Source organism: Plasmodium vinckei, assembly GCF_900681995.1.
Source record: "Plasmodium vinckei vinckei genome assembly, chromosome: PVVCY_13".
Classification (NCBI taxonomy): domain Eukaryota; phylum Apicomplexa; class Aconoidasida; order Haemosporida; family Plasmodiidae; genus Plasmodium; species Plasmodium vinckei.
In genome coordinates, this window is record NC_051305.1 from 1,954,113 (window position 1) to 1,970,282 (window position 16,170).

General features: G+C 23.2%; 4 protein-coding genes and 1 non-coding gene across 5 annotated transcripts; 3 read left to right on the forward strand and 2 right to left on the reverse strand.

Moving 5' to 3' along the window:
* Positions 1-1,895: 1,895 nt before the first annotated feature.
* PVVCY_1305410 lies at positions 1,896-1,977 on the reverse strand. The gene has a single exon. It is a non-coding gene; the product is annotated as a tRNA-Ser (tRNA).
* Positions 1,978-3,031: 1,054 nt separating this feature from the next.
* PVVCY_1305420 (conserved Plasmodium protein, unknown function) lies at positions 3,032-5,189 on the forward strand (the record flags this gene model as incomplete). The annotated part of the gene is made up of 4 exons (XM_008624218.1): positions 3,032-3,361; positions 3,506-3,814; positions 3,910-4,051; positions 4,138-5,189. The coding sequence occupies 4 exons, from the start codon at positions 3,032-3,034 to the stop codon at positions 5,187-5,189; spliced, it is 1,833 nt and encodes a 610-aa protein (XP_008622440.1).
* A 210-nt stretch (positions 5,190-5,399) lies between these two features.
* On the reverse strand, positions 5,400-7,097 carry PVVCY_1305430 (calcium-dependent protein kinase 5, putative; the record flags this gene model as incomplete). Its single annotated transcript, XM_008624219.1, has 1 exon — positions 5,400-7,097. One exon carries the CDS (start codon positions 7,095-7,097, stop codon positions 5,400-5,402), a length of 1,698 nt encoding a protein of 565 aa, XP_008622441.1.
* Positions 7,098-9,889: 2,792 nt separating this feature from the next.
* PVVCY_1305440 (conserved Plasmodium protein, unknown function) lies at positions 9,890-10,675 on the forward strand (the record flags this gene model as incomplete). The annotated part of the gene is made up of 1 exon (XM_008624220.1): positions 9,890-10,675. The coding sequence occupies one exon, from the start codon at positions 9,890-9,892 to the stop codon at positions 10,673-10,675; it is 786 nt and encodes a 261-aa protein (XP_008622442.1).
* Positions 10,676-11,336: 661 nt separating this feature from the next.
* Positions 11,337-14,926, forward strand: PVVCY_1305450 (LMBR1 domain-containing protein, putative; the record flags this gene model as incomplete). The annotated part of the gene is made up of 20 exons (XM_008624221.1): positions 11,337-11,378; positions 11,569-11,721; positions 11,818-11,875; positions 11,984-12,055; positions 12,196-12,266; positions 12,345-12,419; positions 12,569-12,620; positions 12,714-12,787; positions 12,886-13,002; positions 13,086-13,159; positions 13,273-13,365; positions 13,449-13,524; positions 13,624-13,722; positions 13,825-13,965; positions 14,061-14,126; positions 14,206-14,253; positions 14,347-14,440; positions 14,538-14,588; positions 14,680-14,747; positions 14,858-14,926. 20 exons carry the CDS (start codon positions 11,337-11,339, stop codon positions 14,924-14,926), a joined length of 1,593 nt encoding a protein of 530 aa, XP_008622443.1.
* Positions 14,927-16,170: the final 1,244 nt, after the last annotated feature.

The window sequence follows — 16,170 nt, forward strand, 5'->3', positions numbered from 1 at the left end:
AAAAGATATTATAATGTGAAAATTGTGTATGTACTATGCATATGCACATAATAATACATAATATATGTATGTATATATATGTATATAATATTATGTATTATATAGTACACTATTAATTTGCTCAAATAAAGGAGGTAAGTAAATGTGCAAACCATGAAAAATAAAATAGAGCAAATTAGTATATAATAAAATAACGTAAAAATTATTATATAGTAAATTTAGTGTAATAGATATTACATAATATCTTATAGTGAAAAAAAAAACATAATATATGCTATAAGTGAAGTATTAACACAATTTAAAAATAAAAGGTGAAGGAATAGAACGAATTAAAATATAAAGAGTTAATTATAAATACTCTCTCTAAAAAAATGTCGATGTGTATATTAAATATTTCATTTTGTACCTATTGATATTTGTTTATAAATAGGATGAGAAATAAGCAAAAAGTGTTTGTTTATAAATTAAAAATAGGAATGTGGAAAAAAAAACAAAAATAAAAAATGTATATATAATATACAGAATGTACATTCATATGTTTATACATTTTTTAAATTGTTTTGTAATTTTTATGTATTTACATTCATAGCTACATATACAAATGTATGCATAGAAATGATCACTTGTAAAATGTTTAACTTAACTATTTATATGTATATATAATAGTAATATTATATAAGCTTAAAAAAATGTAAATGTGTGCAGTCCTATATAATTGCTAACATGTACAAAAAACTAGTGTATAGGCATATTTATGAAATCTACATTATCGGAAAAATAATAGAGAATTCGTTATAACTTCAAACAAATTTAATTTACATATTTGCACACACATAATATATAAGACCTTACACATATTTTTGTATTTATTTTGTGCTTACAAAAATTAACAATAAAAATATCATTGATTAAAAAATATGGTCACTTTGAAATTATTTTTGTTCAGTATTTTCCAGTGTAATTAGGGTGTTAAAAAAAGTGGTGTATATACACCATATAAAAAAAAATAAAAATTAATTTGATTTTACTTTATACTAAAAAGGTTTAATTTTTCCTGATATTTACATATGACAATATGTCGTGTATTTTGTAAAATTGTTAAATATGTCTATGCATAGAGAAGTTAAATATTCTTAAATAAAAAATAGTCAATTATAATGTGCATAAGCTTGGATTATCCAATTTTATTTAATAAATATACTTACTCACCAATTGTACAATATTTATTAACTGTACATACATTAATATTTCCTACTATCCGATCTTGTCATTATCCAGTATATACAATTTTCGGAAAAATATTAATAAAAAAGTATACCAATTACACAAATTATATTTTTTTTAAGAGACATGTACAGTTTTAATTTTGTATAAAAATAAATAATAATGGGAAAATAGCAATTTCTGTGTGTGTATAGAACAATACCAAATAAAAATGACATGAACAAGTCATACATAATAAGCCGATATAGCTAAATGAGTTTTCCCTTAAAACATTTTTCCCCCTTTCATTTGCATATACAACGGTTTTACAATTTTGAGGAAAAGAAAATCACAAATATGTAATATGAAAAATGTATATAATATTCCTAATAAGAAAGAGGAAGTACATAAGATTGTAAAAATAATTTAAGCAAACAATTTAAAGCTCTATATAATATGCCTTTTTTTATAATCAACACTATTATTTAGTTACAACTGTTAAAAATGGTATTTAGTTTTTTTTTCAAGGCTTAGTACTATCTACATGTAGCTAATGCTTATAAATATAACGTTAAATCATGTTTAACGTAAAAAAATTAAAACTATTTTATTTATTTTTTTTTTTAAATTAAAAATGTTATATTATTAGTTAAAATTAATAAAAATTTTATGATTTTATTTTGCCTTAAAAACGACAGCTACAGGATTTGAACCTGTGCGGGCAGAGCCCAGTTGATTTCGAGTCAACCTCCTTAACCACTCGGACAAACTGTCACAAATGATATATTAAGCATAAGTTATATTGAATTTTTTAAATTTTAGCAAAATAAAAAAAAAATACAAAAATGAAAAAATTTAATAATTTATATACTTTATAACTATTAATTAATAAATTGAATTTTCAAAATGATGATTTTTATTTTTTGGGAAAAATGCACGAAATGAAATAAAAAAAAATATATCATACGAATAGCTAACAGTACCGGTTTTTCAAAAAATGCGTAAATACACTAAAACTGTAAATAATAAAATGTATTTTTTGAATTTTATATTTTTCAACTAAAAAAATGATACATCAATGATTTATATTTTTTTAGTGGCCATCATTTGTGTACGTTGCTTGGTTAGGACATAGAAATGGCCGGTCTTTTCTACCATTACTTTTGGCACTACTTTTTGTCATTACTTTTGTCATATTTTTATGGTTATTTTTGTCATATTTTTTATGGTTATTTTTATGACTATTTTTTAGCTGACCCATAGTATGCTTTGCCGCTTTTGGAAAGTATACACAATTGGGCATATTCTCATTTTCCTATAATATATTAACATTTTCCATGATAAAAAAAAATAAAATAGTATAAAATTCGAAATAAACTAAATTATTTGTATTCCTTAAAATGAGTTAACTTTTTGGGGGTTAAGGATTGAAAATTTTGAAATCTGCCTACTGGTGCCATACATAATTTATACACCTTACCATTCAGTAACAAAGAAAATACATATTTTATTTGAATAAAATTATTTTCATATACATGCGTAAATTTCGAAAAAACATTCTTATGAAAAATCTAACACACCATTAATATTGTTTAAGTATGACATTAGTAAATTGAAAAAAAAAAAAATAGTGTAGTTACATGTATATTTCTCTTTCCAATACTACTACAACTATATTTTTTTTGTTTTTTTATTTTTTCGCTTTTTCGTTTTGTCTACAACTTAATTGGGCATGTCCTATGCTACAATGTGTGTTAATTAAATTTTTTTTTTTTTTAATTTATTATATGAACAAGTCAGAAAATAATAATAATTTTGTGAGGTTAAAATGTTTGACACAACTTCCTTAATACACTTAGGAAGTAATCAAACGATACAAAAATCTATATCAGGGGAATTGTTTATGTATATATGTAAAAAAAAAATTAATAAAGAATATTCTCCCCTTTTATTTTCCGAAAATGATAATAAAATAAATGAAAGTCTTTATACTAATGAGGCAAAACAAAATTATAAATGGGAAAAATATTTTTGTTTCATTAAGGCAAACTTTTTTTTTGTCTACAAATTTAAAGGAGATTATAAACCTCAATATGTTTTCCTTTTAGAGGGTATTCAAGTACAAACTATAAATTATCATGTCGCAATAAAAAATGGGGTAATAATATTTGTCTATTTTTACATGTACTGTGCATGTAACTGTATATTATAGAAATAGCTAATCAAAGTGTATGCATATATATATGTTACATTATTTTTGATCCATGAAAATGTAGATATTGCTATTATTTTTTTTTATCAGATAATAGAAAAGATTGACAATTTTAACATAGGTGAAAATGAAGATATTATACAAATAAAATTTATTTCATCCTTAAATAATATGAACATGTACATATTTTATGCAAACAAAAGTGGCTATTCAAAAAGGTGGGCACAAATTTTGACAGAATCAAATTTTACTATGTTAAATAAAAATGTAAATATGATAAAAGAAGAAAATGAAGAAATAAAAAATGATATAAAAAATATTAACAAAATTAACAAAATTGAAATAAAAAATAAAGACATTGAAATTAATTCCCTTAACGAACGGATAAATATGCTAAAAGTAAGGCAAATAAAAATATATGCATTTTATGTCTATACCATAATGTGATTGCTTAAGTATGCCTTATTAAATAATATTTTTTGAAAAATGTTTAGGTGGATCTAGAAAATGTTCGAGTTAAAAATAAGAGGTTGCAGATAGCGGCAGAGTCAAATATCCAAAGTGCAGACGAATTTTTGCAAAAAAAAATGACTGAAATGAGTGCCATATGTGCTGAAATAGAATCTAAAATGGAAGGTAACAAAAATAATAAAAAGTAAGAACATGTAAAAAAATAAAGTAGCATGTAAGTACATGGTTGTGGTTCCTTTTTTTCTTTACAGAAAATGAGACATTGAAAGAACGGATAAAAGTGGCGGCCCGAGAGTTTGAAAAAATGGAAAAAGAAAGAAACGATGCAAAGAATGAAAAATTTAATTTAGAAAATAAAATAAAAGATATAATTGTTACTTATGAAGAAGCTAAAAGTGATCCAGAAAAAATAACATTAAAAAATTTCAACATAAATCAAAGATATCAAGAAATAGTAGTCCACAATCAAAATTTAAAAAGTGAAATAAAAAAATTAATTGAAAGATATTATGAACTTGAAAATAAATATAAAGAGAAAATAAAAACAATAAAAGAAATAATTGAGATTGGAGATATATTTGATTATTTACATAAATTAGTTATTTTATGTCAAACCAAAATTAAATTTTATGAACAATCATATAAATATACAGATGAACAACAAAATGAATTATTAACACAATTAGAATATATTATTAAAGAAACTAAATTAGCAGAAGCAAATGCTAGAGTATCTTACATTACTCATCGATCAAAAATATTGGAAGAACGTTTATTGTATTATATAAACAGAAAAGTTCCTTCCGATTATTTCTACTTTGCTAATATCACTTTGCGAAGATTAGGATGGATTTTCGGTGAAATAGAAACTCTTAATCCTATCCCGCTTGTCAATCCAGCTAGCCAAAGTGAGCAAAATAAAAACATTCCAGGAGTTGATGAAGTATACCCTCTCTACTCCTATTTAGAAGAAAATAATGCAAACATAATACCAATGAGAGAACAGATATATTATAATGAAGGAATAGAAGGTCGAGACTCCTTTAAAATTGTTACAGGTGTCGATGTTTATTCTACTCCTATTAAAATGTGTCCATATGAAAATATGTTATTAATTGAAAATAAATATAATTATATTAAAATAAAATTAACAGATTTAAAAAAAGATTTTAATATTTTAAAACAAAAAAAAAAATTCGAAGCAAAATCTACAATATCAGACATGCAATGGTCAGAAATTACGAAAAATGCATGTCACCGACTGGAAAAAAATATTATTGCCTTAGATCAGAAAAATGTCTAATAATATAAGAACTTTTTCTACAATATTTTTACTACTTTGAATTCGGAACCATGTGGTGCCCGAAAATCGTGGCTAGCTATGTATAAAAATTATGAACAGTTAATAAAAGTTTGAAAGTTTATTTCGAAAAAAGGAGGAAAATAGCAGAAAAAAATAAAAAAATAAAAAAATAAATAACGGATAATACAGTCTTGCAACAATTCGCTTAGCTTACTCCATCTTGGACGGCTTGGCAGACATCATTTTATAAAACTCATCATAATCGATATAGCCATCATTGTTTGCGTCTACTTCTTTTATTACGCTTTCAATTATTTCTTTACTAAATGTCATTTGATCATTTGAAAAAGAGAGAACATTTAAAAGTTCATCTTTTGAAATAATTCCATCACCATTTGCATCAAAAACTTTAAAAGCATTTCTACAAATAGCATCTTGTTCTAAAATACTATGATCTAAACAAGCTGCTAAAAATTCTGTATAATCAATTAGTCCATTACCATCTGTGTCTAATTGTTTTAATAAATAATATAAATCTCTATCTATTTCATTATCACCAACTTTTAAACATTGAAAGATTTCTGATATAGTTAAAACTCCATCACCATTATGATCAAATGCTTCAAATGTTTTTTTCATTTTTCCAAATTTTTTTTTATTTAATTGATATGCAATACATGTAATAGCTAACTTTTTTATTTTACATAATTTATGAAATTGTTTAAATTTTTCTATTAATTCTTTACCTAAATTTTTATTAATAGTTATATGATTATATGTTTTAAATTTTTTAAACCATTTATGATTTACAATTCTATGTACATCTATTCTTTCTTTATAATTATAATTTAAACATTCACAAATGAATTCTTTTGCATCTAAACTTATTTTCGACCAATAATTAGAATCAAAAACAAAATCTCCTTTTTTAACTTTTTTTAATATATCATCATTATTTTTTCCATTAAATGGTGGATAACCACAAAGTAAAATATACATAATTACACCACTACTCCAAATATCACATTTTTTATCATATTTCCCTCTTAAAATTTCAGGTGCAATATAATAAGGAGTTCCGACAACGGATTTTAAATTATGATTGTTCATACATTTACTTGCAAAACCCCAATCTATTATTTGTATTGGTGAATCATCAGAACTATCAACATATAATATATTTTCTGGTTTTAAATCTCTATGAATTATATTTTTACTATGACAATATGTCAAAGCTGAAAATATTTGTCTCATTATTTTATAAGTTTCATATTCAGAAAAACTACCATGTTTTACAATCTTATCAAATAATTCACCACCTGTACATAATTCTAAAACTAAATATAATTTTTCACTATCTTCATATACTTCATATAATTTTATAATATTTGGATGATCCATTTGTTTCATAATTAATATTTCTCTTTTTAATCGTTCAATATTATTTATTCTTTTTTTATCTATAATTTTTATAGCTTTTGCTTGGCCTGTTTTTTTATTTATAGCTTTTACAACATTACCATAAGATCCTTTACCTAATTTAGATTTATCTAATTCATACAATTCTTCCAACTCATCATTATTCATAAGAATTGTTTCTTGAATTATTTGTGATCTATCAAAATATGGTGATAAATTTAAATTATTATTTAACATATCTCTAGTTATATTTACACTTGAACGACGTTTACTTCGACTATCTCTAAATGCTTTACTATCTAATACGACTTTATTTTTATTTGCTTCTGCTTTTGATGATAAACATTTTGTACATAATGTTATAATTGAATAATCGTCTTCACAATCTGCCATAGTACTTTTTGTATTTTCGCACTGATGACTTTCATCCTTCTCTTTGAGATTCACATATTCCCCATCATGTTTACTACCCATTATATGGTCACACATTTTGAAAACTTACTTGGTGCAATTTAGACATATAAACTGATTGATGTGCAACTGGCTTTGCCTCTTTCAAATTTGGCTATAAGGCCTTAGGAAGTTCTATATAACTTGATAACAAAAGATTGAGAATGCTCTATTTCTAAGCAAGCTTATAAATAATATATTGCACGCGTGTGTTGTGCCTTTATATGGTCGTGTTTGGGGGAAGTCTAAAAATTACTTAATGCACGAAACGGTTTTAAAAAGGGTGTGAAGAAAAAATGTATAACTACACAGGTACAAAACAGGTTCTATAATTACTAAAAAGTTTTTACAAAAAAATTTAATAAAATTTAAAAAATTAAAACATAAAGCCCAAATAAGCAGGTGCTCGTGTATAAAAAATGGTTGCCTAAAAAGGTATATTAAAAGGTATATTAAAAAGTATATTAAAAAGTATATTAAAAATTATATAACATATACATACTATATATTACTTATATGGCATGTCTATGCATAGTAACCAAATTGAATGAATGAAAAAACAAAAAAAATGTGACATAAAAAAGGTGATATTAATGAGTGTTTATTAAAATTGGGCTATATATTGTACATTACCAATGAAAAAAAAAAATATATATAATATATAGGTAGATGTAGATATATTATGTGAATAATACCCTACAAGCTAAACACTAAAAACTAGCAACGCTGGCTTATATGTACATATATCTAGCTCATACACAGCATCATTGAATTATCGAGGTACGCTGTTGTAAACTCAAAAAAAAAAAAAAACTAAAACGATAAGCAAAACTAAAACAATAAATAAAACACAAACAATTAAAAAAGAACAAACAAAATCATTATTATAAATAGGTTTAAAAATATGTGAAAACAATATTTTTTTATATTTATAATAGCTTTTTTTTTTTAAATATTACTTGTTAAATACTAAAAAAAAACGTATAACATTAAATTCATTGAATTAGTAAAATACACTAACCTAAAAAAATTTTTAATTAAATATTATAAAGGCATTATTATTTATAACTATTTATTATATATAATAACAGTAAGCACATATAGAAAAAAAAGAGTGGCATGCTTTAGAACTGTTCTAATTTTTTAGTAATTATATCGGATTTAAAAAAAATAAAAAATTGCTTACAACAGTATATAACTATATGCACTTGTATTAATTTTAATTTTTATGTTTTTTTTTTTTACAGAATAAAAATACGCCATCTTATAATTATAGAGCAAATATATATATATATTTATTTATAAATCTTAGAACAAATTAAAATTTACAAATTTATGATACTATAGATTTTATTTTTAGTGTATATATAGTTAAGTACAAATTTTTAATATATACCATACTACTTTTAATGATTAATATTGTAAAATAATTTTATAAAAATATCTGAAAAAATAAAAGGACAATGTTTTATTTTGTTCGGGTTGCACATAATGTATATCCTTAATATATAAAAATTTTAGCCAAAAAAAATTAAAAAATAAAAATATATTAATTTTTATATTTAATATGTTATATACATTTTGAGAATAATAATTTTCGAAATAGAGAAAATAATTAACATTTTTATCCATATATTTATTTTCTTTTTTTTGATATTAGAAAGGTAGAACAAATATAAAAATAGTTGTTATAGCTATTTTGTACATGCATTATATATTTTCCCTAATCTTATTTTTTTATTTTATGGTTCTCTAAACTTATAAATATATTTAAAAAGGTTTTATACTATCATTTTGTTTTAATTTTTACAAAAAAAAAAAACTACTATTTAATATATTTTTATCATAAATCCCCCCAAAAAATGAAACTCAAACTTGATCATTAAAATATGTGACATTAGTTATCTTTAAAAAATAAGTTAATCTTTTATATTTATGTAAGACATTATGTATATATTTTTTGTATGTATAAGTCATAAATAGTATAAAGTTAATAGCAACACCTGGTCTGATAAATTGCACATTGCCGAGTTTGTAAAAGTTTAGACTAACTTATATCTTTTGTGATATTTAGTTATAATATTCTACCCTTTTTTAAATATATTTTCTTAAAAATGTTTATGTAAATGTGAGAAATGGCTACCTAGTCAGACTTATATGATATCACATATAGGAAAAATATATGAAGAAGTGAAAAAAAAAAATGCTAATATAAGTTTAAAAAATCATTATGGTGTTAGGAAATTTTACTGTTTGCTAAAATATTTTGAACGGTAATATATAATTATATTTTACTATTAATATAGTGATCGCACATTTATATGCATTTTCTATACAATTGAATATGTTTCCTTATTTATTAATATTTTCAATTTTATTAAAAATTTACCCACTTAATTATGGAAATAATAATATACTTATTATCTCATCGAATTATATAAAAAATGCATATTAAGGTGCTATATAACATATGTATATATACTGTGAACATTTTTATTCTCTATCACCAAAAAAAGTTAAAAACGCATAAAATAATTAAAAAATTCAAAAATATTTTAAAAAACAAAAATAACTAAATAATATTTACATGCATATTACCGTTTAAAATTTCAACATTATTTGTATGTAACATGACATGGAAATAGAAAATATATAGAGAGAAAAATGTAGGCATAGCAAATCATTTTTAAATTGCTTTAATTTTTAGTTATTATTCAATCTATATTATGTGTAATACTTTTTCCTTGGAATATATGTACATTTGTTAAACAGCTTTTTTTTTTTTTTTTTTTTTTTTTTTTATTAACAATTCATAAAAAAAAAATTATAAAATGGCTGATAGTGATTTATCAGATGACCAGTCAGACAGTACCATCGAAGAAACATTGGTTATGCTAAATTTACCTTCATTAAATAATGACGAAAATAGATTAAAGAATTTAAATACTTATCGTAAACAAAAAGGAAATGAAATTTATATAGAAAAGAAAAATCATGATGTTACAACAAATGATGATTTTATTATAAAAAAAAAAAATGACTCAAATTATATATCAGACATGAACACGGTCAGAAATAATTCAAACAATTTCAGCAATTTGAATAAATTAGAGATTGATTTAACAAATGAACATGAAGTAGTGGAAGAGGTAAAAAGTGACTTAAGCAGTGAAATAAGTTTAAATGGTGCTCACGAAAAAATTGATAATAATAAAAAATCTACGATTATTGAAATAGTAGAAGATACACATGAAAAAGTAAATAATAATAAAGAAAAGGATAACAAAAATAGTAAAAGTGTAAATAATAATGATGACCTTGATAATATACCTTTTGAAATAAATAGTATATCATTAAAAAATTTATTTGATGAATGCCCTGAATGTATTCTAAATAATAAATACAAATTTAAAGGAGTTCATACATCCAGTATTGGTACAAATTTATATTTTAAAGAGCCAGAAAATATAAAAAATAAAAAACTTTTAAAAAATTATGATCTATCATATGAAGATTATGAAAAAAATGTAAAAGGAGACAATAATATAACAAGAGATGATTTTACTATTTATGAAGGGTTTTCCACAAAAATTATTTCATTTGAAATAGACTATTAAATAGGAAAAATATTTACCTTTTCTATGTCAATTTTTATTTTTTCTTTTTTTTTGTTATTACACATTTTTGAAAACTATATTCAACTATGTAAAGGAATATTTTATTAAAGCCATAATATATTCCATTTTATTTTCACTTTTTTTTTCCACTTTTTTTTCCACTTTTTTTTTCACGTTTTTTTTCCACTTTTTTTTTCACGTTTTTTTTCCACTTTTTTTTTCACTTTTTATACATTTGCCTATTACACCGTTCTGTGGTGTGTTTTTTATAATAAGCAAAAGATACATCAAAAATATAATGAATGAAAAAGAGGAAATATTTTGTTCCTTTTATTTTATTTATTATATATTATGTTATTATTTTATTTATATATTTAGTTATCATATTATTATTATTTTTTTTTTTTTTTACATGTCATGTTAATAATATTTGGACATATAATTGCGTGTTTTCCCTTTTTTATATTCCATGTTAATAATTTATGGACACATAGCTGTTTTTTTTTAAAGTATTTCTGACAATTTTTTAATACATTTTTTAATATAATATATAAAAGTTTTGGGTTAAAAGTGTGATAGTGTTTATACACATTATATAAAATTAGATATTGCTGAAAAAAAGGGAGAAAAAAAATAATAAGAGAAATATCATAAATATGTAATGGATATCACTACTTGTACTATTTTTGTTATTTTTGTTTTGGTTAGTTAACTTTGCTTTTAAAAATAAAAGCAAAATAACATATATATGTAAACATGTTGATTACATAAATATAGTACACATACATAATTGCTTATTCACACAAAATGGAATTTTATATAATCCATGGTTGCGTGGACAGTTTTCTCACACTATACACACAAACATACCTACGCCTTTTTTTTTTATACAGATAATATTTATCTTGTGTGGAATATTTTACAATTATTATGTAAAACAAAATGAATCGACGCTGCTAACTTTAGTTGTTTTTATTTTATCCCTAAGTACGACCTTTACTTTGGTTTTGTTCATACCAATAGATATATATCTAGTATCAAATGGGGTATGTTTATTAAAATATGAAAAAATAATTAATGTTAAATTTGAGGAATATCCTAAAAGTCCATAAAACTATGATTTACCCTTTATTTTGTTGTAGAACCTAGAGATATCGAATTTAGAGATAAGTCAGAAACTTATATCCCGATTTTATAAGTGTTAGTTTTAACAATGCAAAAATTATTAAAATATTTTGTGTTGATTTTATTTTCATCAATTATTTGTAAAGAAAAAAAAAATATATATCTAGACCATTTTTTATACAGCTATGTTTTGGACACTAATATTTGAAGCATATATTTTAGTTCCGTTTTCCTATTTTTATCTTAAAAATCAAAGTAATAGCAAATTATTTTTTTTTTTTCATGTCTAAAAAGAGTATGCAAATTTTAGTGAGTAAATCACTATTTGTTCGAATCTCCTATTTAATAAATCCTATAATTATACATTTACTTATTTCCCTTTTGTCCAATTTTAGAATCATATAAGAATGAATTTGATGATAGTTTAGAAGCTTGCGAAAATGTGATCGAATCCTTAAAGAAAACAGTACCCCAAAAAATTCAATAATAATAAAATAGTACCATTTTACAAATATATAACCATTACAATCATAATATTTTGTAGATATATTTTATATTTTTTTTAGTTGCACTTTCAATAATTGGTCTAATTTATCGACCTGGACATAAAATTTCAATGGTACATAAAAAATATAGCAATCTCTATTATATATTTTTTTTTTCATATTTGATAATATGACAAAATATTCCAAAATAATAGACAACCCAAACTAGTAAAATATATATTATAGAATGGCTTGCTCATAATTTTATCATTTTTTTAAATAGGAAAAAGGGAAAGAATTGGATTATATTTCTGATCTATTTGATGTAAAACATAGTAAGAAAAAAAAAGCTAAATATTGAACAAAATTTAAGTCATATTTATAATGAAAAAGGATAAATATAAAATCTTTTTGTTTTATATTTTTAGCTGGAGAATCTGCTATTCTGTTTTTGATGGGATGTGTTGTCTTTATAGGCGTATCGTTTTGGGTTTCATACACAGTAATAATAAAATTGACAATAAAAAAATGCAGGAAAAATGTATGTACATGCTCATAATTATAGTAAATTCTAAATATGAATGTGTTATTTTTTTAAAGAGTTATGGATTGGCTTGTTTACCTATCGAACTATTGAAACAAAAGGATATCGAATATGACAAAAAAGAAATCGAGCATCGTTTTGAAAATTTAAAGGAGAAAGAAGCCCTGATCAAAGTAGCTAAATTAATGCCATGTAATTTTACATAAAATTTGAATAGATTGAAAAATGTATTATATTATTTTTTTTTATTTTTCAGAAAAAATATAATACACCAAATGAAATAAAGGAGGATGATAAACTCGAAATTGTAAAAATTAATAACATGAAAAGGTGAGTATCCTAGACATGTCGAAAATAGCCCATTTTATGGTTTGCTAAATATTTCAACATTTATCCGTATCAAATTTACAACATAATTGTCTAACTATGCATATATTTTATAGATTGCTGAGCAAGTATAATTACAAACTCCAGGAAATTGAAAAAACATCAGAGTCTTGGGTGGCATATATATTAGGAATAGCATTTACATTTAGGTAGTCTGCTTTTATATTTTCTACATACTTATTCATTTGTTTGTGCACCAATATATACTCACTATTTTCTTTTTTTTTTTAAGAGTTTTAACGGGGCTAATATTTTTGGCGTTCTCATCGATTATATATCTGTCCCTTTTGGCGTCCATAACGGATAAAGTAACGAGAAGAAAGACCCAAAGAAAAAAGAACCTCATTCTATTCACATTCTATTCTATTCATATTTTGCTTCCATTCTTCTTTCATCTCCCGCTTCAGTACTTTAACTCCATTTGCGCTTACAAGTGTGGATTCGTTTTGGACCAAATAAATACACTGTATAACATGGTTGATTCGTCCTTGATGTTTTTTTCAAAGGTTTAAAACTTGAAAAAAGAAAATAAAAATATATATATATAATTTTCTAGAACCATGTGAAATATATTTTCTACATATACATGTGCATGTAAATTTTTTTAGTATTTTCCTTTGGATATTTTGGTCATAGCAAGTTTGGCTTTGTACATTTTTTGTTGCTCTGTATATGGAATTGTAAATGTGGGAATTCGCATTTTTTTTATTCCACTATACAAGCTAAAAGCTAAAAAAACATCTCCCGAGGTAAGAAACTTAATAAGGCAAAAAAAGGAAAATATCAATTTCTTTATTAAATAAGTATATCATAATTATACATATTTTACAATAATTTATATCAGACAATGTTAGTTTTTTGTTTTGTCATGATCCACATTATTTTAGTATTAGTAATGAGTCTCCTAACGGTAAGTAAACAAGTATAAAAAAAGATCACTACTTATTTTTATCAGCTTATATATCCATATTTTTTTTTTCTGTTTGAAGATTGCACCGAATTATGTAACATATGGAGTACAAAAGATAAAGATAAATGTTAGTAACTTTCAAAAAATGATGGCATATCAAAAAATATGAACAAAATAAATGCATTTTTCATTAAAATTATTTACAAATTAATTTTTATAGGACGAAATAGGATACATTAAATGCTCTTTAAAAACAGACAAGCACATTTGTAAAATGTCAGTTCTGTCTGTATTTTTTAACAAGATTTTTTTCGGTTCATAAAAAATTATAAATTAAATTTGCACATTCATCCATTCGATAGGCATATATTTTTTTTTTTTTTTTTTTCACTATTTTCCATTGCTTTATAGGTATCCCATACTTTGCAAACAGTTACTTTTTTTCTAACTGGTTCTTTATACGTAAGCAGCTGTGATACGTTTTTTTTTACTTTTTCACTTTTTCACTTGTTCATTTTTTCATTTTCATTTTCTAACTTTTTTCACTTCGCAGTGATGTACACGCTTTCCCTTTTGTATACGATATTTTTTAAAAAGCTGAGTTACCTAGACCGATTGAAAGTAAGAACATTAGAATGGGAAAGAAAAAAAATAGTTTTACATTTTTTGCATGTTTTACATTTTTTACATGTTTTACATTTTTTACATTTTTGATTGCTCTTTGATTAAAGGACCTTGAATTGAATTCTGAGAGTTTGGACGAACAAATGAATTTACTACCTTTAGAGAAGTTGACATAGTTAGAAAATATTTACACAAAGATATTTTTTTTTTTCACATGCCTATGCAAGATTAAGAAGTATAGAACAATAACCTATTATTATACTGTTCTTTATTAAAATTATTGTATATAGGGAAAATGTATATTTGCACTATCTATATGATGGATTTACTTTTTTTTAATTGTCAAGTAGTTTATAGTTTTTATATATTCCTTGTTTAGGGTTTACTTAATTTTATTTTTTTGTTCCTACATTGTTTTCAATCATATGTTTTATTCTTTTACTTAACAATTATAAAATGAACTCCTCACAGTTTTTTACAATGTTTTTTCACAACATTTTTTCGACATTTTATTTATCCCTCCCTAATTAGTATGAACATAAATGTGCATCCGTTTTAGTAGTAACATAATGGGGAGTAGAGAAATGCTTGTTGCTTTTTATAACGAGAGTAGGTATGCTATGCAAGAAATTGGAAGACCGTTGGGAAGGGAATCGAAATGGGGAGTAAGTCCCCCAATAAATTCTCAGTCATGTATATAATACAAAAAAATAGGTTGTCAATAAATATTTATATTTTAAATATAAATTTTCATTTTTTTTTTTGGCAATAGAATGTGCTAAATGTAGGCATACAAAACTGGCTCTTAAAATATTTTGTCATTTTATATAAACAATAAATAGCATTTTCAATATGATTTTCAAGTTTGTTAAAAAAAAAAACATCTTCTTTTGCTACGTTAGTATAAGCACATAGTTTCTTTTATTTATTTGGTAATTTAATTTATGTATTTTTTATAATGATTTATGCAAAATATGTATACGTATATTTCTCCTTTGCTTAAATTCGTGTCATAAGCAATATACACATATATGTAGTAATAAAAAATTGCAATGAATAAATATTATATATATACCTCTTTATTTATTTAAGCGCATGATATTTCACAAGTTTGCTGCGCACTCCATGGTTAATTATTACGTACAATTAGCTTACTACTTAGTAAAGAATAAAAGTTTAAAAAAAATATATATACCATATTTTATAATACACTTTTAAAGGTTTTTTTTTTTGTAAATTGTATTATTTTCCGAATGTAAAGTAGGATAAAGAAGCTAATCTTAAAATATTTAAAGGTTTTATTTTTTTTTTTTTTGGAATATAATTATGTTTCATTATATAAACCACAAACCCATGAGTAGCTACTTCCTTTCTCAACCCTACTACATATTATATCCATAATAATAAGAGTTAGAAATAT